The sequence below is a fragment of the Macrotis lagotis genome, chromosome 7 (genome assembly GCF_037893015.1).
Source record: "Macrotis lagotis isolate mMagLag1 chromosome 7, bilby.v1.9.chrom.fasta, whole genome shotgun sequence".
Classification (NCBI taxonomy): Eukaryota; Metazoa; Chordata; class Mammalia; order Peramelemorphia; family Peramelidae; genus Macrotis; species Macrotis lagotis.
The window spans coordinates 129548037-129574631 of NC_133664.1; the positions used below are offsets into that span (position 1 = coordinate 129548037).

The 26595-nt window shown below is 33.9% G+C and overlaps 1 protein-coding gene across 1 annotated transcript in view; it reads left to right on the forward strand.

The window, feature by feature from the left end:
• CADPS2 (calcium dependent secretion activator 2) overlaps nucleotides 1-26595 on the forward strand; it is a 713380-nt gene that overhangs the window by 217901 nt on the left and 468884 nt on the right. The window contains exon 3 of the mRNA XM_074195280.1: nucleotides 15845-16177. Within this exon, the coding sequence (XP_074051381.1) occupies nucleotides 15845-16177 (333 nt within the window). The remainder of the gene's footprint in view (nucleotides 1-15844; nucleotides 16178-26595) is intronic.

The following is a 26595-nucleotide window of genomic DNA, read 5'->3' on the forward strand; positions in this document are numbered from 1 at the left end:
AATTTTTGTTGAGTCTTGTTTGTGGATCCTTTGGTAGTCTGGTGAACCATATGATCCCTTTCTTCAAACAATGGTTTTAAATACAAAAAATAAAATATACAAAATTACAAAGGAAACCAATTATATTTAAATTTATTTGCCAAATTATTTTTAAAAGGATCAGACACCCTGATTAATGTCATTCCTCTCTTTCTTTCCTCCCCTTCTCATTCTTTCTCCCCTTCCCTCTTCCCATTTCTTTCTATATATATAAACATGTGTAGTCATGTAGATGTATACAGGCATGTATATATTATATATATGTACACAAATGATACATAATATAAAATATACTACAAATGTTTGTAAATAATGCTTGGTGTATGCCTTTCCTTATGTGTACACAAGTATATGCATATGATTATGTGTGTTTACATTTGTGTACACACACACATGCAGCCAAATGGCATTAGTGTAGAAAAGTTTCAGTGAGAAATTTCCTAGATTAGTGATCATTAGCACCTCTATACCTTTGAGCCTTATAGAATTTTCTGGAGGCACTGAGTTATTAAACTGCTTACCTAGTGGTACATTGACAATATATGTTAGCAGCAAGACTTGGGCACAGTTTTCTGACTCTGAGGACAGATTTCTATTTATGATCTGACATATAATATATTCATATATTATTATCTACATATAGGTACAAATACATAACTCTTATCAACATGAAATCCTAACACCAGAAAGAATTAGAAAAATACATTTTTGGTAGATAGGTCAATCTTTAGAAACTGTATATTCTTTTAGCTACATTAAATTTAATCTACTATGTGCAAATCATTTTGTTTATCACTGAGAGGACAGAGCTAAGAAATGATAGTCTCAAGCTTAAATAGGTACTTATACAGATTACACTCTAATGCAGCAGATGTGTATGACCTGACAGAAATAAGTATAAAAAGTTGAGTGCATCTAAGTGAAATGTATGCTGAAGCCAGCTTCTACTGCCTTTTGAGAAATTTACAGTACAAACATTTTACACCTTGGTAATTATAGCAAATGCTTTAAGTAGAGATTTGATTTACTGTTTTGTTGATTGGATAGACTTTAGCAAGTGATGAGGGAAAATGTAAGAAATGCATTTAAACTTAAAAGTATGTCATGCAATTTTTTCTGAAAAGTTGTGTTAAAAATTTGCTCTGGTTCAAAATATTGTTGATATCAGAAATTTGAAGGCATGACCATGAAAAATGAGAATGACTTTTAGAGGTGATGATCTCTCAGTTGGTCCTACAAATAAAGATATGCCACATGGAAGACAATGCTTGGAGAAGAGAGCAGAAAATGGATAATGATGCTCTTTATACTTTACTAGACAGTGTGTATAGAGCTCACTATAGAGAACACAGGCTCTAGAGTTGGAAGACTTCAGTTTAAATGTTGCCTCTAATACTCTGATTTTCATAATTCCTTATGGAGTAAAAAATATTGTTTCTGATTCATAGGCCCAAATTGTTAGCCATTCTCCAAGCTGGTAATAATTTACATGAAAAATGTCATGAATGGTTATGGTTATAATTAATTTGTGTGACCTTAGTCATATTCCTTTATCTCAAAAGAAACTTAGGTTTCCACATCTATAAAATTATATACATACTTGGTCATGTATATGTGTTTGTGTTGGTAGCACATATTATACACACACATACACTGGTAAAATAATCTGGTGGGCTGCCCATACAGACTTCTCACAGTTTGGATGACCTGAATTCTTCATCTAATTGATATTCCCATGTGGATTGCCAAACTGATCTTTTCTGATTAAGTGTAGATCTCACAAAAGAAACCCTGCTGAATGTAACCTGCAAAGAGGACTATCTAGAGAATCCCACCATCTATAAATAAGGAATCTCTCTTCCTTGGGGGTAGAGGGAGTCTTTGACTACATTTATAACTCCATATGACTTGGTTGATTTTCAAAAATCAGATAGTTGTTCAGTCTATGACATAGTTTTTCTTTTTCTTTATTTTTGAAAGTTTTATATAGCTGCCTTTTGTTTTTTGTTAGGGCTATTGAAACTTTTCCTGTAACAAAGAAAAACATTTAAGCAAAGTCAACTGACACAACTTTATGTCTGATAGTACATACCATATTCCATTTCCAAAGTCCTCACCTCTCTGACACAGGAAGTTTCCTTATCTATTTCCCAGGACTGAGATTGTTCATTGCAATTCATCAGAATTCACTATTTTTTAGTGTTAAAGTTTAATTGTTTTGTCTCTGAGCATTTTGTTGTTCTTTGTTTTTCATTCATGCATCAGTTCATAGAAGTCTTCCCAAGTTTCTCATAATATTTTATTACATAATTTCTTATGGTTTAATAATACATAGACCAAAAATTGTTCATCCATTCTCCAAGCTGGTAGCCATTTTGATTTTGATTGTGCAAAAATGTTATGAATGGTTATGGTTATAATTACATATTAGACATTTTTATAATTACATATAAGATTGCAGGATCAAAGCATAGAACACTTTAAGACTTTTCAAATAATTACAAATTATTTTCCAACCAATTTATAACTCTACAATCCATCAAACCTTGACTATTTAAATTCTTAATTTTTAATAACTCTCAATACTCCTCATTCCTTACATCTCCTCAACTTTTAATTCTTTTGACTGCTATTTTTTGACACTGAGTATTCAAGATCTCTCTCTTTACCTTTCTAATCTTCATTTTAGTTTCCTTTTCTGGATAATTATTCATGTTCCATTCCTATTCCAGTGACCTTTTCCTGTGGCATTTTTTCCTTTTTCCTCTCTACTCTTTTTTCATGAAGACAGTTTTCATTTATCTCCCTAACCCTTCTCAGCATATTGTTAGTAAATGCACAAAATATATAGGATTTCAAAGAAATTCCAGTTTTTTTGAAGTTCCTGGGCACCAGGTGCCCTGCTTTTAGATCGTGAATATATCTTTTCAGTGTGTTTGAACAGCTCTTTGGGTCTGAGGCAGCTTTGACAGAGCTAGTAGATGCTTAATAAGTATTTGAACATCATGATTCCCTTCCTATTCCCAAAATTATATACTCTGTAAATGCTAACACACATGTCAGTTTCTGCAGTTAGAGAGGTCTATGAGAAAAATGAAGTTGTTTTAAATGATCAACTGAGAGCAGATCATACATTTCATTTGAACGTCCAGCCAGCAACAGAGGAGTCTAAGATACAAATTGCAATACAGATTAGCTAAAACACTTACTTAGACCTGACTGGTTTTTTATAAGCTTCCTCTGAAAGGTTATATTCTAATGATACATAATATTAGAACATATACTAATGAACTAACTAAAGATTAATGCTAATTCAGAAGAAGCAGAGACTCTTCTACTCTCCTGGGGTCCTCTATTATCTTCCTGTAAGCTTTCTCTTTCAGTACGTAGTGTATCTTCACCCTGTTTCATTCCAGATGTACCTATTAAAATTCTCTGACCTAGGACTGTAGAATCTGACTTTTTTATTTTTATTTTCCTTTTTTTTGTAGATTGGGGATTAGAAGATGACAGGGAAGATGGTAATGTTGATCTAGATGTAGTAGTGCTAACAACATTTCTTCCCATGCAGTAACAGAAAATGCTAAATGGAGCAAAAGGGGTAAGAGTTCAGATTAGAGGTATAGAGGTAGAGTGTGAAGATATATTTTCCTATGTCAGACATCAGACTGAGTAGAGTTGGAAAATCTAAAGATGAAGAGAAGTTGTTTTTAAAAACAAGTAGGATTCTTCTTTCTTAAGAAAAAAATTCCTTAAGGGTACATTTGTAAATAATGGTAGTCAATGTTTTATATTTCTGTTTTTTCTCATACCTTTAAAATATCATTAATATATGATAGTTCTTATTATACAAACAGAAGAAAAAAGAAAAAAGAAAATGATCTAAACTGTGAGGGGGAATAAATTAATTACAAGCATTTATTTTGAACATCATTCTTGGGTTAGGGAGGGTCAGAAAGGTGGATGTTGAAATCGTTCTCATATGATAAATTTTTGAGCAGAATAGATTTTAGTAGTTCATGATTTTTTTCTTTGCCATGATTAAATGGCCCAAAGATATGAAATGACAAATTATCTTGCAAGATTTTTGAGCACTTGTCATTGTTATCATTAGATTATAATAAATTTTGGGATTTTTAGAGGGGTTTCATAGAAATTGGAAATTATTTTATATTTTATGTATTAGTATTCTTATAAGTTTAGTAAGTTTGGGATACCAAAGTACAGTACAAGGAAACCTGTAACACATAATGTGTCAGTATGTTTAGCCAACTTAATTCAGACAACATAGTTAAAATAAAGAGGAGCAACCAGGGAATAAAAACAGTAGAGATTCACTGGGACTGATTCATGATGTTTGGGTAGAGAAGAGAAAGAAGAGATTCCTGGGGAATTGATAACTATTTGATTTTTCAAACACTCTAAAGACTGGCTGACTGATATTCTTTCCTCATTATCATTGTTCTGATTTTGAAAATATGGACTCGGGTTTTGAGCTTTCCCGAGGTTCTTTTTTTTTTCTTTTTTGGAAATAGATTAATTACTGAAGCTTTTGTAGTAATTTAGTAAGTGAAAGTAATACTTGATAAATCCAGCTTTAATTAGACAAGTTATTTTTATCAAGGAAAAAAATTGGGGAAGGAATGAAAAAAGTACTAGACTAGGGGCATTATTAAGAAGACTGCTTCTTTGAGAAGTGTGACCAAAGCTATTTCTTTAAGAGTTTCTGGTTAGAAGATCTTCTGGTCATGCTACAAGGAAATAGGGAGAATTTAGCCATGCAAATAATAATTTTGTCTGTTATGAACTTTATGAACAGCAGAAAAATGCATGTTCTAATTAAATTACATTATTTGAATAATGAGACATTCTCCTTTTGTTAATTCACATGTTTGGAAACATCGAAGGATTCATTTCCTGACCAATTCTTTATTTGGAATTACTTTAGTGCAAGTTTTTATTATCACTGATTTTCCGTTGCCTGTGAAGATGCTCTGTTTATGATCATTGACATATAGTCTTGGCATATAAATTAGCTTTTGTGTTGTTCTTCAGTTGTGTTGGATGGTTCTTGAACCTCTTTGGGATTTTTTTTGGCAAACCAATGAAGTGGTTCATTTTACAGATGAGGAAACTGAGGCAATAAAGGTTAAGTGACTTGCTCAGGATCAAACAACTAATAAATGTCTGAGGTCAGATTTGATTTCAGGAAGATGAGTCTTCCAGACTCTAAATTGGCATCTGTATCCACTACAATACCTACATGTCCTCTGAAATATAAAGTACTAATTTTTGGTAGAATTCTGATATCAGGTATTAAAGTTCAAATAGAACATGATCTTCATTCCTTCCATTAATAATTGCTATGGGGCTAATTGACTTACAAGAATTATAACTTTAAAGCATATTTTTATTGCATTAGTCAGTATCTGTTAATCCCATAAAGGCAAAATGCCAACTGGTAAACTACAGGTTAAATGCCACCCTAATCCTTTATACTAGAGGCTAAATGAGTGTGAGGTAGTTATCATTATACAGGGTTTGTATATAAAGAGATATGATTATATACTCAAACCCTTAAAATTCACCTCCACAATTATAACCACCTTCAGGATTCAGATCCCTGTAATTCTCTCTTGATCACTCTTGTCTATTATTCCCTATTCCTATGGCATGCCTATTTTTTTTTCATTCTCATGACAACCTTTGGTCCCTTGATTCCTCTGTCTTCTCTCAGGCTATGAGTTTCCTTCAGATCTCATTTTCCTCCCTAACCACTACTGATATCTGAGTCAGCTTCTTAAATAATAACCTCTTTGCCATTTAAGTTTGAAATTGCATGTAGGTGAGAATTAATAGACTCACTCAGCATTAATTACAGTTTTAGTGATAGTACACCAAACTAGTAGTGGAATACTCAGAAAAGATATAAGGAGACTGTATTTTTTCTACCCTGCTAATCTGACTCTACCTTGGTTTAACTCTGGTTGGGGAGAAAAAAAGTGGGAAAGAAAGAAAACCAACTTTCATTCATTGTAAAAATGGAATTATTTGAAAATAACTTTGAAAGATGTAAGAATTCTGGTCAATGAATAAATTGACCACCCATGATTCCAGACTGACAATAAAGCATTCTGCATATCTCATATCTCTTGATAGAGAAATGGGTTATTCTGAAGATGCAGAAGATGTGTATATACATATATGCATTTGTGTGTGTGTGTGTGTGTGTGTGTGTGTGTGTCTGTGTGTGTGTATTTGACACTTCTAGTTCAGGAATATTTTTTTTCCTTGATCTTACTAATTTGTTAAAAGACCTTTTTCCTTTCGGTGGTGGGAAGATTAGGTAGAAACAGAGAAACTGGATTTTTTTAGTTCAATAAAAACTTTAAAAAATTTTATTTTTTTTTCTAATTACATGCAAAGGTAGTATTCAACATTCATCCATTTTCAGGTTTATGAGTTCCACATTTTTCTACCATACTCCCTTCCCTTCCCCCTCTCCATGGTGGTACACAATCTGGTAAAAGTTGTACATGTACATTGGTGTATAAAACATAATTCCATATGAGTCATTTTGTGAAAGAGAAATTAGAACTAAGAAGGAAAAAAATCATGAGAAAGAAAGAAAGAAAAAAAACACAAAGCAAGTTTTAAAGAGTACACATAGTATGCTTTGCTCTGCATTCAGACTCCGTAGTTTTTTTCTTCTGAATTGGCCTTGATCACTGAATTGCTGAGATGATCTGCTTCCATCAGGGTTGATCATCTCTCAATGTTGTTGTTAATGTGTAAAATGTTCTGTTGGTTCTGCTCCCTTCACTCAGCAGCAGTTCATGCAGGTCTTTCCATACTTCTCTAAAATCTGGCCATTTATGTTTTCTTATAAAACAGTAATCCTTCATAACATTTGTATATCAAAACTTAATTAACCATTCACCAATTGACGGACATCCCTTCAATTTCCAGTTCTTTGCCACTACAGAAAGAATTGCTAGTAGTGATACTGCTGGATCAAAGGTTAGTACAGTTTATAGCCCTTTGATCTTAGTTCCAAACTGCTCTCTAGAAAAGTTGGATCAGTTCACAACTCCACCAACAGTGCATCAGGGTCCCAATTTTCCTATATCTTCTCTAACATTGATCATGTTCCTTTTTGGTCATCTTAACCAAATCAAGTAGAGGTGCCCTAGAGTTGTTTGAATCTGCACTTCTCTAATCAATAATGATTTGGAGCATTTTTTTCAAATGACTTGATACTTTGATATCTTTATCTAAAAATTGCCTGTTCATATCCTTTCATCATTTATCAGTTAGAGAATGATTCTTATTCTATACATTTTATTCAGTTCTCTGAATGTTTTAAAAATGAGTCTTTTATCATAAAAAGCAGCTTTGAAAATTCTTCTGCAGCTTTCAGCATTCCTTCTAATCTTGGCAGTATTGATTTTATTTATGTGAAACCTTTTTAATTTAATATAGTCAAATTCATCAGTTTTGCAATCTATCTTGTTTTGTCCTAAACTTCTTGTCTCTTCATAGATCTGACAGATAAAGTATTTCTTATGCTCTTAAGTGGTCTCTGGTATCACCCTTTATTTCTAAAGCTTGTCCCAATTTTGACCTTATTTTGGTATAGGGTGTGAGATGTGGGACTATGTCTAGTTTTTGCTATTCTATTTTACAGATTTCCCAGCAGATTTTGTCAAATAGGAGGTCATATCTAAAAGTTAGATTATTATAGTTGATTACTATGGTTTCTTTTATATCTGATTTAATCCACTAGATCCTCTTCTCTCTTTCTTAGCCTGTAAACACTGTTTTGATGACTGCGCCATTAGAATATAGTTTTAAATCTCATATGGCTAGGTCACCTTAGTTAAATGTTTTTAATAAAAAAATAAACTTGGGATGTAAAATCTCATAGGAAAATAAATAATTCCAGGCCATGAGGATGATGTTGTTTGTCCTTCATTCTCAAAGATCATGACATAGAGAAATGATGCCATGACAAGCACGTGATTTTGGATTTGAGGGGGATGCTCTTTGCTAATTCGTCAGCCTCACTTTCTCCTCTAGAGCCATTTGGATCCAGATATTGTTCAGTCCAACTGGAGATGGCCCTGGATGTGAGGTAATAAGGGTTAAGGCCTCATAGCTAGTAAGTGTAAATGTCTGAGACTGAATTCGAATGCCCATCCTCCTGACTCTAAAGACATTATCCACTGTACCACCTAGCACATATCTCAAGGGTAAATGAGCAATCCAGATATAGAAGAATTCTAGATGCAACTAGGTCTATTAAGAACAGTGTAGTTTTATTCTGGGCAATTAGCTGATGCAGTAGATAGAGCCTTAGTGTTAGAATCATGAAGATTCCTCTTCCTGAGTTCAGATCTGTCCAGATCTTCCTTACTAGCTACATGACTGGACAAGTCACTGAACCTTGAATACCTCAGTTCCCTCATCTTAAGATAAGGTGGAGAAGGAAATGGCAAACCACTCCACTCTCATTGCCAATAAAAACCCAAAATGGAATCATAGAAAGTTGGACACAAACAACAGAGTTTTATAGTAAGATAAGATTCTTACACTTTCATCAATCTAGGCTAACTAGACTCCGGACTTTGAATACACTAATGATGTAGGGGAAATTTTTAAAAATTAGGAGTTTGTAAAATTTCTTTAATTTTAGGACCTTTTAGCTAATGATAGTTCTCCCCTAATTTCTGCAAGAAAGGAGACATTTTCTATGCCTGCTTCATTCTCTTTTATGTTGACTTTTGATTGTTTGAACCCTATTAACCCTCAGTCTTAGAAAACTCATACTATCACTTTTCCTTTGATTCTGCCAAATGCTCAAAATAATCTTGACCATTCACCTACAGATTTATGCTACCTAACCTCAACTTGGTCTTTTTGTACTACTTATAATTCATTTTATTATGTATTATTTACTCTACCACCTTTCCCACAGTGATATTTTCAAGCTTCTATTTCCCCTTTCCCTGCAAACCCTCAGTTCCATCCTTAAAAATGAACACTTTTAGTAGATGTTTTTACTCCTTATTTTACTAAAATTAAATCATCCAGTTTGAATTCTTTCTCCTATCCATCTTTAGCTGCTTTCAATAACCTTAGTTTCTCTCTAGTAAAAACAGATGACTTGATTCTCCTTTTTAATGTTAAACAGGTCACTTGCATATTTGATTATATGTCTTCCTATCTCCATGACCTCATTCCAAACATTCTTTCTGTCTCTTATATTTCCTCTAACTCTATGGGATCCTTTTTAGCCCACAAATGTAATCAGGTATTACCTAGCCTTAAAAGAGTAAAAAACAAACAAACAAGCATCAGTAACAGCAAAAAAGAATTCTTACTTTGACCTTTCCATGCCTTTCAAGCTGCTGTTTTATCTATCTCTACCACTTTCTATAAAGCTTAAAAAAAGAGTAATCCACAGTTCCTAGTTCTATTTCCTAATCACTTAGTCTTTGTTGTTCAGTCATTTCAGATGTGTATGATACTTCACGACCCCATTTTTTGTTTTCTTGACAGAGTGGTCTGCCATTTCATTCTCCACTTCATTTTATAGATGAGGAAACTGAGGCAAATAAAGTTAGGTGACTTACCCAGGGTCACACAGCTCATCAGTGTCTGGGGTCAAATTTGAACTCAGATTCTCCCGACTCCAAGGACTGGTACTTTATCCATTACACCACCTAGCTCATTCCTTAATCTTTTGCAATGTCTTTCTTTCCATCATTCTATTGAAATAGTCCTTTTGAAAGTCACTAATGACCTCTTTGTTTTAAAAGTTAATTCCTCATTCCTCTCAACCTTTCTGCATATTGTATTTTGGGATACCTGTTCCTTGATGTGCTTTCATTATTCAGCTTCTTTTCCATAGATTTGTTCTTTCTGTCTCTTTTGCTAGTACTTCATCCTATATTCATCCAAGAGACATACCTGTATATTTTTCTTCTACATCAAATTAAGGAATATTAAAGTTGAACTCTTACATTTCTCCCCCAAACCTCTCTTTCTCTCTGTTCCCTTTTTTCAAATCGCAATATCATTCTTCCTTACTTTACATATAGAATCTGATGTTGATTTTATTTTCAGATTATTTTTTTCATCTGTCCTATCCTTCCCTCGCATGCTTTCACCACTGTACTTTAGGCCTTTGTTCCCTTTTACTGGACTATTATAATTATATTTGAACAGTTCTGTCTCTAAACTCTTACCTGTCCAATCACCTGTCCTAAATAATACAATAGGCATTTTTGTTTGTTTTTTGTAAGGCAATGAGTTTAAATGACTGGTCCAAGGTTACCTAGCTAGGCAATTATTAAGTGTCTTAGGTCAAATTTGAACTCAGGTCCTCCTGACCCCAAGATGGTGCTCTATCTACTGTTCCACTTAGCTGCCCATACATAAAGTGTTTTTTTTCATAAAATATTTTTTAAATTTTATGTTATTACAATAATCTTGTTACAAGAGTAACATAGCCCCCCCCCCGAAGATGAAAAACCTCAAGAGTAGTGAAAAAGAAAAAAAAAGTATATTTCAGCCTATGTTCAGATTCCAATGGCTCTATCTCTGGGATGAGTTGCCTTCTTTGTCATAAGTCCACTAGAGAAGTTGCTTCAATATTTCTCCCACAATTGCTATTACAAGCTGTATTTCCCTCCACTCTATTCCTCCCCACTCTCATTTATTCTATTCTCTCTCTCCTTTCATCTTGGCCCTGTCCAAAAATGTTTGGTATCTGAGTACCCTCTCCAACAATCTTCTCTCTCTTCTATCACCTATTCCCTCCTTCTTTCCCCCATTCCCCCTTATCCCATCCCTTTCTTCTCGTTTTTCTCTAGGGTAAGATAGATTTCCTCACCCTATCAAGTGTGTATGTTATTTTCTCTCTGAGCCATTTCTGATGAGAATGAAGGCTCAATCATTCCTCCTTACCTTCCCCCATTCCACTCTAGCTTTTTCTTGACAGTTACATGAAATATCTTAGCCCCTTCTTCCTCTCCTTTCTCTTCTTCCCTTTATTTTTCTTTATCACTAATTGACTCCATCTTGTTACTATATTATACCATTATATTCTGCTCCTTCCTATGCCCTGTTCATATATGCTTCTTCTAAGAGCTCTTATAAATGAGAGTTAATATGAATTATCAATATCTTCTTCCCATGTAGGAATACAAACAGTTCAACATCAGTAAGTTCTTCATAGTTAGTCTTTCTCATCCATACCTTCTATGGTTCACCAGAGTCCTGTACTTGAAGGTCAAACTTTCTGTTCAGCTCTAGTTGTTTCAATAGGAAAGCTTGAAAGTCCCCTGTTTCATCAAAAGTCCATCTTTTCCCCTGAAAGAGGATATTCAATTTTTCTGGGCTAAACCAATATCTTTTGCCTTCCGGAATATCATATTCCAATCCCTACAAGCCCCTAATGTAGATGCTGCCAGATCCTGTGCAATCCTCACTATAGAGCCACAGTAGTTGAATTGTTTGTTTCTAGCAGCTTTTATTATTTTCTCTTCGACTTGGGAGTTTTGGAATTTGACTATAATATCCCTGGAAGTTTTTCTTTTGGGATCCCTTTCAGGAAGTGACCAGTGAATTCCCTCAATTTCTAATTTACCCTCTGCTTCTAGGATCTCAGGGCAATTTTGCTGTATTATTTCTTGAAACATGAAGTCTAGACTGTTTTCCTGGTCATGACTTTCAGGTAGCCCAGTAATTTTTAAATTATTTCTTTTGGATCTGTTTTTGAGGTCATTTGTTTATCCAATGAGATATTTCACATTTTCTTCTAATTTTTTTTATTTTTTGGAAGAGTTTTATTTTTATGATTTCTTCAAAAGTCATCAGCTTCTGCATTTGAAGGAGTTACTTCTTTACAGAGCTTTTTTATCTCCTTTTCCAGCTGGCTACTTCTGCTGGCTACTTTGCATTTTGCCTTTTTCCTTTTTCCCATTTGGCCTAAACTGGTTTTTAACATTATTTTCTTCAGCATTTTTTGTATTTCTTTCATCAAACTGCTGATTTTGTGTTCATGATTTATCTGTATCACTCTCATTTCTCCTCCCAATTTTTCTTCCACTTCCCCTATATGCTTTTCAAAGTATTTTTGAGCTCATCCATAGCCTGAGCCCACTTTCTATTTCTCTTAGATGCTTTGGATACAGAAGCATTGAATTTGCTGTCTTCTGAATCTTCCATAGACAAAAGTAATTTTCTATAGTAATATTCATCTTTTATTTTGTTTACTCATTGTCTTAGTCTAAGATGACTTTACCACTCTTCCAAGGCTTTGGGGTGGGGGTTATGTGGACACCCCACTGGGACCTTTATTCTTCCAAGGTCTTATGCTCTCATGCCTATGTAGAAGATGACAGGCACTCCCCTCTGCCCTGGAGCTGTGAGGAGAGTACCTGCTCAGCTATCTTAGTATGGAAGCCCAAACAGCAACCTGGATCTGAGTGTGGCCAAACAGCAGAGTCCTTCCCCAGGGGGAGCAGAGAGATTTCTGCAGTCTCCTACCCCCTGACCATCTGTGGGCTTCAGTCTGGCTTCCCGATTCCTGCTACAGGTTCTCACTACAGGGCTCCATAAAAATTTTTTTAAACATTTATCTCATTCATTTCTTTTTGAATTTTTTATTTTTGTTTATTGCTTTAATACCTTTTATATCAATTTTATTGATCACTCTTTCCCCTTGTATTGATCCTCTAATAGCATTTAAATAATGCCGTTTATTTAGCAGTATAATATGTACTGCTACAGTGTTCATCTGCAATCCAGGTTCCATACTAACTCTAATAATTTCTTCCTTCACAGTTCCTCTGTCAATAAATAAAGCAAAAGGGGAGTGATTTCTTCTTTCTCCAAAAAGAGTATTCAGGAAATCTTCGTCCAGAAGAAAGACCAATCTCTAGATCCTTCATTTTGAGATCAATTAATGTCAAGGCAATTCCATAAACTGATGATACTCAAGAAATTTCCCTTCTCTGATTAGAAGGTTGGATTCTGGAGGTTTAGATTGCCCCCTCTATTCCATATGATGTTGAAGATTGAGAACATTGTCCAAGAAATCCCCTCTAAAGTAACATAGACAGCTGGTTCAAGAGCTTATGCCCTATCTCTTAGTGAGAAAAGGAAACGAAGTGGCACAGGAGAGAAGCAGCATGTGCAATGGGACTGGAGAGAAGTGATATGTGTGGTGAGATGGGAGAAAAGTGTTATGTATGGTGAGATGGGAGAGAAGTGGCATGTACAGTGAGACAGGAGAGAAGTGGTATGTACGGTGAGATGGGAGAGAAGTGATGTGTATGGTGAGATGGGAGAGAAGTGGCGTGTAAAGTGAGATGGGAGAGAAGTGGCATATGCAGTGAGACAGGAGAGAGAGAGAGAGGGCAGTGAGAAAGGGCAAAAAAAGTGACAGGTACAGTTAGAAGGGAGAATTGTCTATCTGTAATTTCATCAATTTGAATAGTCTCTCTCTGGGTGGAACTCACTACCTTCTCCTCTGTGACCCTTGCCTATCATCTTCCATAGCCCCTCTACAAATGATCTACCCAGTATATTGGAGAAATTATTCTAGGTCTTTTGACATTTTGATTTTATGCCAATATCATCAGTTCATCTATCTGTTAATCCTCTTGCTTCCAACTTTTGCAGTCATATGTTTTCTGATTGGAAACTTCATATCTTAGATGTAAGTCATCATCAGAAATGTGTTTCAACCTTATACCATTATGATAAACTTTCTAATTCAGAGATCTGACCAAGTCACAAAGCTCCAGGGGATCCCTGTGGCATGCAGGATAAAATACAAACTTTACCCATTTAACTTTGAAGACCTTTCACAATCTGTTGTTAACCTACCCTTCTAGCATTATTTGATACCACATTCTTTTACAGGGATACTAGATGGCACAGTGGATAGAGCGGTGAACCTGAAATCCAGAAGGTTCATCTTCATGAATTCAAATCTGGCCTCAGATACTAGTTATGTAGACAAGTCATTTAACCCTCTTTAACTCAGTTTCCTCATCTGTGAAATGAGCTGGATCTGGAATGGCAAACTACTCTAGTATCTTTGCCAAGAAAATCCCAATTGAGTCACAAAGAATGAGACACAACTGAAGCAGTTCAGCAACAACAAAATATATGCTGTCTTCTAACCAAATCACTTTAAGGCAATCCTTACTTTTGTTCTACTGTCTCTCAGTTCTTAATCCTGGAAAGTTTGTTTTGTATGTCCACATGTTTGAAGTCATTTCATTCTGCCAACATTCTTCACAAAGCTGTCCCTTGGGCCAGTCACCTGGAAGTGACACTTTCCTCATTAAAGTTTTCATTTTATTTTGTTTGACCCTTTCCTTTGTACTTATTACATTCTAACTTCTATTTTGTTTGTATAAATGTATTAACTTCCCTTATTTGTGTTGTGCAATTCTTTGGAACAATAATTGTTTTAACATCTTGATATTAATAGCATCTTGCACATGGTAGATACTGTATTGTGTTTAATATATATTTAATTAAATTGCATTGAGAGAATAAATATTTTGATTTGAGAGATTAAACATTGTATTATATAATCTTTGTGTGGGGAGATGCTTGTTACAAGTAATACTGACTTCCTGGGCTAAGAACACAGGTAACTAGAAAACCTCTGAATTGAATTGATTTGAACTGAACTGAAGAATTCTGAATTGTTTTGTGATCCATGACTTTACCATTGATAATCTTAGTGTTTTACTTGCTACTTGTGAGGAGGAAAGCTTACTTAAGTCAGTGTCTATTTTGAATTATTTCTGGGTATTTTACTGATAACTTCTTGAAGCAGGAGTGAATCTAGAGACACTGTCTTTAAAAAATGTATATTCCTTAGGACTTTTTTAGAAGGCAAATATATTGTGGGGATTGCTAAAGTGCTGAATATGAAGACAGGAAGATTCATTTTAGGGTCAAATTTGACCTGATTTACTGACTGTGTGACCTTAGGCAAGTTACTTAATTCTGTTAGGTCAGCTTCCTCATCTATAAAATGAGTTAGAGAAGAAAATGGTGGGTCACTTTGGTATCTTTACCAACTACCCCCGCAAGGGGTCGTGAAATAATTAAACAACAAGAATCCTAGATCCATGTTAGTTCCCTTAATCTCTGAAGAGATTTTGATTCCTGATTCCACACTATTAATACTTGTGCTGACTTTGATAAGGTAGAGGTGAGTATCCTATCCTACTAGTTGCCTCTATATCTTTTTTTAGGTTTTTTTTTTTGCAAGGCAAATGGGGTTAAGTGGCTTGCCCAAGGCCACACAGCTAGGTAATTATTAAGTGTCTGAGACCGGATTTGAAGCCTCTGTATCTTTTAAGTGATGATTCTAGCAAAACCAAAATCCCTACAAGCAAGAGCTAGGACTCACTTTTTAGCTCTTTGTGTCTTCTTATACTCAAGTTGCTCAGGGAGAAGATTTCCATTGTTATCTATAATTTGGACAAGATTAGCATTAGATGAACTAATGGCATAGGATCCAACCAAAATATCTTTATTTGTTCATGAGATGAATTTGTGGGGTTGTTGATTTGGAATTTTACACAAAGTAGCTTCTTAAAATGTCCGTTGTTTTGAACTGAAAATGCATTGAATAAATCTTCAAGCAAACTAATCATTATAAAACATTTTTATGAAATACCAAACTTGTCTTCGAATTCTTTCTGTTTAACAATGGCAGTGACTTGTGCACTTAATTGTATGGGCATTTATCTATCTTTTCTTTTAGGTTTTCCTTAAGAGTGATCGGGTAGCCAGAATGGTCCACAGTGGAGGCTGTTCTGCTAATGACTTCAGAGATGTATTCAAGAAAAACATTGAAAAGAGGGTACGGAGTTTGCCAGAAATTGATGGTTTGAGCAAAGAGACAGTGTTGAGTTCATGGATAGCCAAATATGATGCTATCTATAAAGGCGAAGAGGACCTGTGCAAGCAGCCAAATCGGATGGCGCTTAGTGCTGTATCAGAACTTATATTGAGCAAGGAACAACTTTATGAAATGTTTCAACAAATCCTGGGTATAAAAAAATTGGAGCATCAGCTACTTTATAATGCATGTCAGGTAAGGTTGTTGTTCTAAGTGTTCAATACTTCCATACAGATTTAAAAAAATGAACTGAAAATAGTTACTCAATTGTGTAAGTTAGTGATATATTACATAGTGAACCAGATATACAACATTTTAAGAAGTTCATTTGTTAGAAAAAATGGAATAAACTTGAAGTGGCAATTGACCACTTTAATCTTAAAATGCTCTGTGTTCAGAAAAATTTATTTCAATTGCCATAAACGCTACGTAATTTGCTTATGTTTTTAAAGATGTCCAGGTATTTAATCTAAGTGACTAGAAATACAGTGTTTCAAATGTTGTTACTCTAATGTTCTATGAAAGTTAAATTTGTTTAAAAACATATTTTTTCTATTTTTGTTTTGAGTTTATGCTATTTATTGATTGCTCACTTACATTTAATTTTGTTTCTGAATAATATCCTTAGATATATATTACCTCAATAACATTTATGTAATACCGAGCCAAGGGTGAAGTAATATGTAATTTTGCATAAATTTGGCTATTGTATTAGGATTAGAATGGTGTTAGTATTGGGGTTGGCATGGTGGGGGATTATTACAGAACTAAAATTTTGCATTTAATTTTATAATAATTTAACAGGATGAATTTATGCTTCAATTATGCAATCAAGTGTTTAGGAACAAAATTTGATAGTACCTTTCATTCAGAAAGAAGTTACTTGTCTTATTAAAATATTTTTGAAGGAGAACAAAAATCAGCAGAATCTAAGAGAAAGAAACATAAGTTCTCTGAGTTGAAGGTTTTTTCCTTTCTTTGTTATTTAAAAACAGTTTTCATCTGACAAAAAAAACTTTATTCACTCATACTTTGATACCTAGTACTTTATATTTTGTTTTTTGAAAATCTAGCAAAATAATTCATACCTTTGACTCTGAATTTGTCCCTACATATCACTCAATAAATGGTTTACAGTTTTGCTTCTAAGAAAATAAAAAGCAAAACCTCTCTTTAATTTTGTAATATATATATATATATATATATATATATATATATATATATATATATTATACCCATGACAAAGTAAGAAATTAAGTATTGGAAATATACATATATATATATATATATATATATGTATATTTCCAATACTTAATTTCTTACTTTGTCATGGGTATTATTTTACCCCTGTGTGTTACATTGTTGTTTCTAGTAAAAATCCTCAGGCGTTGCCTTATAGCACAGTCCTTGAAAATATAGACATTATGAAGCTGGTTTCTCAAATGGTTAGAATAGGAGCATGTACTTTAAAAATCTTTTGTAAACAAGTTATGTATTCACTGTTTTAGAATTAAGATGAATTTTGCCTATCTGTACCTCAAGTTAACTTTTCTGTAAAATGAAGTGGTTGAACTAATGATCTCTGATGTTCATTCCAACTCTAAATCCTATGATCCAGAGAGAAGTATCAGGGTATGGCTCCAATTGTCTCATTCCCATCCACATCATTTTTTTGGTATTAAGATGTTCATGTTAAACTTATAATGTAGAAAACAAAGGTTTGGGTCTTTGATTACATATCCCTTAGTCTCAGTTCATACTTTTTTGAAGAGTGAATTTCCTAAATAGAGACTGTCTTCAAGGACAGAATTGGCTCCTACTTTTGTGGGACATTCTGTTTTAGAAGTCTCCATTTTGCATTTATTGATAAAAGGGAACCTGCAAACCCCCTTTAGTCCTCTTTTGCTTTGACTATGTATCTGAAGAAATTCAGAGTATTCCATACATTTTGTAGGGTGCTGAAGGTGAGGAGAGAAGGTCTTGAATTTTATTGCCCTGCCCCTCAGACCAAGATGAGAGCATTCCAACACTGTTGAAATATTGACCTTAGTCTTGGTGATGTGGTAGTATAGATTCTCAAATACATAACAACAAAATACCACATAGTAAGAGCTATTGAGATTTATTTCTATATCAACTCGAATCTTGAGAGTCTCAGGATCTCTGATCTTGTAGCTGGAGAAGGAGCATTCATTCCCTAGACAGCAAGATCCTGGAATTCAAAAATGAATATCATCTTTGTGGGTGTCCTCAAGTTCAAGAGTTTGGCAATTCACTTTTCTGTTAATGAAAGCAAAATTCCCTGAACATTTTGCATTTTGAGACCAGAAAAAGAATCACAGGTGTGACTTGAGGACTAGGAGGAGCAATATCAGGGGCTAGAGCAATGAGAAAGGAAACAAGGGACATGATACTTGCCCTCCACTATTATCATGAATTTTGTGGGAATAGTTAAGAAGCTGCTTAACATCCACAAATGTGTTTCCATTTTTGGAGGATATAGTTTCTCAAAAATAGTACCACAAGGCTGAATGTTTGTGTTTTAAATGTCAGAGAAGCCTCCCTTTTGAGGGGACACCAAACCAAAGAGTGGTATTCTGATACATGGGGACTGTATGTCTCCCTCTGAAAAATAGGACTGATTTCAGAATTTAAGGTGGTTTGCCCTATTAGTAATCCCAAGTTTGATTTTGTATCTAAAAGGAATTCTAAACCCTAGTATATTTAGGTCTGGAGAAAATTAAGGCTTACCAGAGAAGAAGAAGAATCATATTATGGATTATTGTGAGTTATTTACTTGATTTCTGAATTTATTTATGAACTCCTGCTTGTGAGTCTTTGACATATTTTCTGTGTGTGTGAGTGTATACACGTGTGTGTCCAATGACTCTCCTGTAATTTATATATATTTTATTACCTTCAGTGTTTTTATAGGAGAAGAGATCCCTGATACTCTCATTTCTAGAAACATAGATACCATATTATTCTGAAATCTCAGCTTTTAACAAGCCAAAAAGAGTGAGTTGGGGCAGATTTCTCTCAGGATTGGATTTGGTACTTTTGAATACAGTCCCTGAGCCATAGATACCTAAAAATATGAGTATTCATTAGTGACAATGATGTATTTTTGTAGGGAGAAAATATAGAAATAAGATTTGTCATTATTTCTGGCAGAAATGCAGATCCCAAAGCGACTAAAGGTCTGGGTTTCTGTCTGAAACAAAGATAAATTTTATTTCAGTATTTATGGCCTTAAAAAATCACATTATTACCAATGAATTTCTTGCATTTTGCTCAAAAATACTTTAAAAAAGCCAATAAAAAGGATAGAATATAGCATTTATTTATGAAAAGCAGGGTGTATTCTTAACCTCAAGGACCCTTCACCACAAGGGAAAAAGATGACTAAAAAGTGCTAGGTAAGATTGAGAACCAAGAATGAGAATGTAGTTTTAGCAGAACTGATAATGTCAAGTATTGAATAAGGCTTAATTTCACTTATTGTGCAGTACAAAAGATGGTTAGATTTTTGTTTTTGTTTTTCAATTAGACTTCTGATAATTTTATAATTTCTTTTATTATGCCTATATGTTCCCATTATTGTTTGCAGTTAAAAACCCTTTAATAAATCTCAGAGCTATGTGCGTGTAAGAGGGCCATAGGGGTATCAGCCATCACATAATTGTATTCCTCTTACGTGATCAGCCACAAAGAAAATAAACCCTACTGAAAAATAATTGATAAATAAGATAAACTAAGAAACAGGGATGCAAGTCTGGTGTCTGTGGGAAAGGAAAAAAGGAGTATGGTTAAATAGGGGGTAGTCTGGAACCAGAAAGTTTCCATGAGAATAGACTTAAGTAGTAGGGCTGTGCTCTGATACTATATATAGAGAATTAGCATTCAGAACGATTATCAAGAAGATGTCTAATTTCTAGTTTGGCAACTCAAATTAGTGCTATTCTTAAACAGATTTTAAAAAAAACAAATCAATGTTTTAAATAAATTAAATAATAAATTATTAAATAAATGTATTAAAAAGGTATTTTCATTTACCCTGATTATAAGTCAGATCAGCTTGTTTGAAAACTTATACTTTATTTCCTAGTTTTCATTATAGACCACTATATACTGAAATAGATTTATAGTGAAATATATATTTTATTAATTTTTTATTTATGGAAAATATGAGAATTCTGTCTGAGAACTGAGGCAAATTGAGTCATCACAAGACTGTTGCAGTCTTTCAGAGGGAAAATGATGAGACCCTGAACTAGGGTTATGTCTGTGTAATTGGAGACAAGAGGGGACAAACTCTGATTCTGTAATTGGGTTGAATGAAAGTGTCAAATGAATTTATGAGAATTGCTAAATTACTAAGTGAAAGGGTAGAGGGAGAAAAGATAAGAAGACCCTAGGACAGAACATTGGAGTGGACTCACAGTAAAAGTAATAGAGACTTGAGGAATTTTAATCAAGAGAGATCATTGTTATAAAAACTTAGGAGGATAAAGAATACAGGAAAAGGAGATGATTAGCAGTATCACATACTGCAGAGAATTCAAGAGGAATACGAATTAAGAAAAAGCTATTAAATATGTTAAGTAGGATGATTTATAACTTTGGAGAGAGCACCTTCAATCCAATGAAGAAGTTGGAATCTAGCTTGTGGATGGTTTAGAAATAAGTGAAAGGTAAGTATAAATAAACTTTTTTTTTTCAAGGAGTTTAAGTTGAGAAAGGAGAGGAGAGAAATAAAATGGCAGAGAGAGAGGGCTCTTGTCATGGCTTTTTTAAGACTGGTGAGACTTAGATATTTCTGTTTTATACAGCAGAAATGGGCAATAGGATGGAAAAGAATGAAATATGGAACAGGAGGGGATGCTGGAAACAAAAAGAGGTGTTGATCACAGCAAAAAAGAAAGTCTAGTTCTTAGAGACTCAGAGACTGGAATATAGAAGAGAGTGGAGGAGAGAAATGAGAAAAGGTTAACTTTCACTGAATTGGCTTAATTTGTTTTTGCTTCTTTTATGATTATGTATGAGGCAGTGTACTTAACTGAGAGAATTAATGGAAATGATTCTTTGAATACCTTGAAGAGAGGTTTGGAGCAACTAGTGTGGTGAGAGGGATGGAGAATCACTTATAGAGGTATAGGATTGCCTTGTTACAATGAGTTCCTAGTTGAGATTGGCTACAGAACTTTGTTGGAGACCTACTTAAGGCAATTTCATGATTCCATTCAGCTACACCTGAGTAGGAAAGAGTGAAGTAAAGCATGGAAGTAATCCTGGATAAGGCTTTGGTAAAGCATGAAGAACAATAAGAATAAAAGACTTGGTAGTAGAATTGACCTAATTGACCATGAAGTCAAGATGGGGGAGATCAGAGTATATCTAGAAAAGAAGTAATGATTTAGGAAAATACTGAAGAGTACAAGTATTGGAGGTCAAGGTGTTATGTGTATGGGGAGGTGAATTTCTAACAGGTTATGATTGGATAATGGAATTGTCACATTCTTGAATATCATTGTGATAGTAATGGCGAGATCATTCCTCTAAATAGTGAAAAGAAGTGGTAGTACATATCATTAGAACTGAGTAGTTTTAGGGACTGAGAAATTAAATTATTTCTATATGTATATATATATATATATAATATATATACATATAGAACTATATATACAACTATATGTATATTGAAGCCTCTTGGTATGAAAAGCAGAAGTCAAAGTAAAAAGGGAAAATTTGAATCACACTCTGAATTGATAAAAAAAGAAAATATGTCCTGGTAAATCTCAAGGGAAGAAAAGTGATAACATTAGAGGGAATTATAGAATTAATTTAGTTAAGATATATTCCATCAAATTATTATTATTATTTTGACTTAATCTTATTAGTGTATATTGAGAAGGAAAAAAATTCTCATCCACAGAGTGATAGTCTTAAAAGAACTTTGAAGATAGAATTATATGCCTATATAATATATTAATAAATATCAATAGAGATCATATTTCTGTTTAAAAGTAAAACCTTTTAAGGCTTCTAAAGTAATTAATATAGGTCATATGGTCCTTCAATTAAAACCTTGTAGCTTTAACAGTGAAGAATTAATTCACTTTCCTTTTTAAAAATCCTTGAAATTTACAGCTAGCTAATTTTCCTTTAGTTCAATTAAATGATTGTAAATGCTTTCCAGGGTCTTTGTGGCTCTTTCAGTAGTATGATTGGAATTTAAAATGGAAACATCTGACTTATTGTGAAGCTTTATTCAGTTTTTTTCCTCGTTGAATGCCTTATTTATATATTTATAGTTAAGTTTAGATTGCATCATAACCTTTCACATGGAATGAGAAACCATGGACTTAATATTGTTATATTTAATTGGAAAAGAGTTTTTTCAAGTTAGGAATTTTTATACTGTTAGATGTTTAGAATTCATTATTTCATTTGAACTTATGAACATTCATATGTTTTCTATGTTATAAGACCCATCTGTATATCAAAACAAAACACATACTTGTTAATACATCAATAAATATTTGAACCGTTGGTATTCCTCAATCTCTTCTTGGCCTCTCTAGGGTTGGGAAGAAATATTTAATGGAAATGTCAAAATATCTGTTGAAGGACTATAGACACTTCTGAAAAAACTATTTCCATATTTTCATTCTCGCATTAAATGAAACTAGAAGATACAGAATCTCACAATTGGAAGTGATCTCCAAGGATAAGTTCAACTTGTTCCTGAATAAGAATATTCTACTACAAAGAGACTCAGTGAAAGCTAGCCTTTGATTTAAAGGAGGCAGAGAAAGAAAGGAGGAAATCATTACCTCCTAAGGCAGAAATTTCACCTTTGAATATCTTTCATTGTGAGGCAGGCAGTTAATCAATTAGCATTTATTAGTAGCCTACAATGTATCAGACACTGTATTAAAGAGATGGAGGGTACAAATCTTACTCTGAAGGAGATCATAATTCTTTACATCATATTGAAACTTGCCTCTGCTACTTAAGATATGTTAGAGTTGGAAGGAATCTTAGAGGTACTGTAGGACAACAGCAAAATAATCCTTTGTGGGACAACTTTCCTTTTTTTTTTTTTGCAAGACAATGTGGTTAAGTGACTTGCCCAAGGTCACATAGCCAGGCCATCATTAAGTGTCTGAGGCCGGGTTTGAACTCAAGGCCTCTTGACTCCAGGGCCAGTGCATCCATTGCAGCACCTAGCTGCCCCAACAACTTTCCTTTTATTCAGTCACTCCAAATTCGCTGTTTTTCTTTTCCTTAACCTATGCTCATATTTGTATGTGAGTAAAGTCTATCTAGTTTGGTTGAAGCAGGCTGAATCCAAGGTTACTTTCTTGTCACAATGAAACATCTGAGCAGAGATCGTTTTTAAAAAAAAAATGTTTTCCAATTATATAAATAGTAGTTTCTACCTATAATTTTTGTAAGACTTTGAATTTTACAATATTCCTCCCCCCTCCATTGCCTCCCCCCACACTGAAGGCAGTCTGTTAGTTTTCGCATTGATTGAAACTGATTGTATTGAGAGAGAAATCATATCCTTTAAAAAAATAAAATATTAGAGAGAGAAAAATTATGTAGTACTTAAGACACTTTAAAAAAAAAAGGAAGGCAATAGACTTTGATCTTTGTTTAAACTCCACAATTCTTTCTCTGGATACAGATGACATTTTCCATCACAGATACCTTAAAATTGTCCCTGATTATTGCATTAGTTAAATGAGCAAGACCATTATGATTGATCATAAAACTCATGTTGCTGTGAGGGTGTAAATGTTCTTCTGGCTCTGCTCATTTCGCCCAACATCAGTTCATGCAAGTCTTTCCAGGATTCTCTGAAATTCCATCCCTCTGGGTTTCTAATAGAACAATAGTGTTCCATAACATGCATATACCATAATTTATTCAGCCATTCCCCAATTGATAGACATTCACTTGATTTCAAATTCTTTGTTAACACAAACAGGGTTGCTATGAATATTTTTGTACAAGTTATGTTTTTAACCTTTGTCATGATCTCTTCATGGTATAGTAGTGGCATTGGTGGATCAAAGAGTATGCATATTTTTGTCCTGTGGGCATAATTCCAATTGCTCTCCAGAAAAGTTGGATGAATTCACAGCTGCACCAACAATGTATTAGTGTCTCAGATTTCCCACATCCCTTCCAACATAACATTGTCCTTTCTGTTCATATTGGCCAATATGATAGTTCTGAGAAGGTAGCTCAGAGCTGCTGTAATTTGCATTTCTCTAATAAGTAATGATTTAGAGCAATTTTTTGAATGACTGTGGATAGCTTTGATTTCTTCATCTGTAAATTGCCTTTGCATGTCCTTTGACCATTTGTCAATTGGAGAATGGTTTTTTTCAAATAAATTTAACTCAGTTCTCTATATATTTTAGGAATGAGTCCTTTGTCAAAAATACTAGTAGCAAAACTTGTTTCCCAATTTACTACATTTCTTTTGATCTTGGCTACAGTGATTTTGTCTGTGCAAAAGCTTTTTAATTTAATGTAATGAAAATTTACTAATTTGTTTTAATAATGTTCTCTATCGCTTCCTTGATCATAAACTCCTTCCTTTTCCATAGATTTGATAGGAAAACTATTCCTTGATCTCTGTTTTCTTATAATATTGTCTTTTATGTCTAAATTCTGCACCCATTTTGATCTTATCTTGGTATAGGGTGTGAGATGTTGGTCTTATCCAAGTTTCTCCATAATAATTTCCAATTTTCCCAACAATCTTTATCAGAGAGTTTTATCCCAGAAGCTGGACTCTGGGTTTATCAGACAGCAGATTGCTACAATCATTTACAACTGTCTCTTTTGCACCTAATCTAATCCACTGATCCACCACTCTTTTTGAACACTTTTGATGACTGATTCTTTTTTTTTAGGTTTTGTTTTTTTTTTTTTTGCAAGGCAAATGGGGTTAAGTGGCTTGCCCAAGGCCACACAGCTAGGTAATTATTAAGTGTCTGAGCCTGGATTTGAACCCAGGTACTCCTGACTCCAGGGCCCGTGTTTTATCCACTGTGCCACCTAGCCTCCCCAATGAGTGATTCTTTATAATATAATTTTAGATCTGGTTAGGTTAAGCCACCATTGACATTTTCTTTTCATTAAATCCATGGATACTCTTGACTTTTTGTTTCTCCATATGTATTTGCTTACAGTTTTTTCTAGTTCATTAAAGTAATTTTGGGAAGTTTGATTGGAAAGGCACTAAACAAATAGTTTAATTTAGGTAGAATTGTCATTTTAATTATATTAGCCCGGCCTATCTGTGAGCAGTTGATATTTGCCCAGTGATTTAAATCTTATTTTATTTGTGTGAAAAATGTTTTATAGTTGTTTTCATAGAATTCTGAGTCTGCTTGACAGGGGTACTCCCAAGTATTTTATATTATCTGAAATTACTTTAAATGCAATTTCTCTTTCTAGCTCTTGCTGCTGTATCTTGTTAGTCATATATAGAAATGATGAGGATTAATGTGTGTTTATTTTATATCCTGCGACTTTTGTTTTAGTAGTTTTTTTAGATGATTTTTTAGGATTCTCTAGATAAACTCTCATGTCATCTGCAAAGAGTGAAAGTTTTGTTTCCTCCTTCCCAATTCTAATTCCTTCTATTTCTTTTTCTTCTCTTATTGCTGAAGCTAACATTTTTAAACACTATTAAATAGTAGTGGTGATAATGGGCATCCTTGTTTCACCCCTGATCTTATTAGGAATGCTTCTAGCTTATCCCCATTGCATATGATGCCTGTTGATGGTTTCAGATAGATGCTGCTTATCATTCTAAGGAACAATCCATTTATTATTACACTCTCAAGTGTTTTTAGTAAGAATGGGCATTGTATCAAATATCTGTTGAGTTAAATACATGATTTCTATTAGGTTTGCTATTAATATAGACAGAACAGTTTTCCTAATATTGAACCAACCATGCATTCCTGGGACAAATCCTGCATGATCATAATGTATTATCCTAGTGATATCTTAGTATAATTGCTTTGCTAAGATTTTATTTAAGATTTTTTCATGTAAAATTTTCATTAGGGAGATAGGTCTATAATTTTCTTTCTCTGTTTTGACTCTTCCTGGTTTAGGTATCAGCAACATAATGGTATCATAGAAAGAGTTAGGCAGAGTTCCATCTTCACCTATTTTTCCAAAGAGATTATATAGAATTGGAACCAATTGTTCCTTAAATGTTTGATGGAAGGGGAGTCTAGGTGGCGTAGTGGATAAAGCACTGGGCTTGGAGTCAGGAGTACCTAGGTTCAAATATGGTCTCAGACACTTAGTAATTACCTAGCTGTGTGGCCTTGGGAAAGCCACTTAAACCTATTTGCATTGCAAAAACCTAAAAAGAAGTTTGATGGATTTCTTTTGTGAATCCATTTGACACTGGAGAGTTTTTCTTAGGAAGCTCAATGATAGTTTGATAACTTTCTTTTGTTGAGGTGGGGATATTTAGGTATTTAATTTCTTCTCCATTTAACCTGGGAAAATTATATTTTTGTAAATATTCATCCATTTCACTTAGATTATGAAATTTATTGGCATAG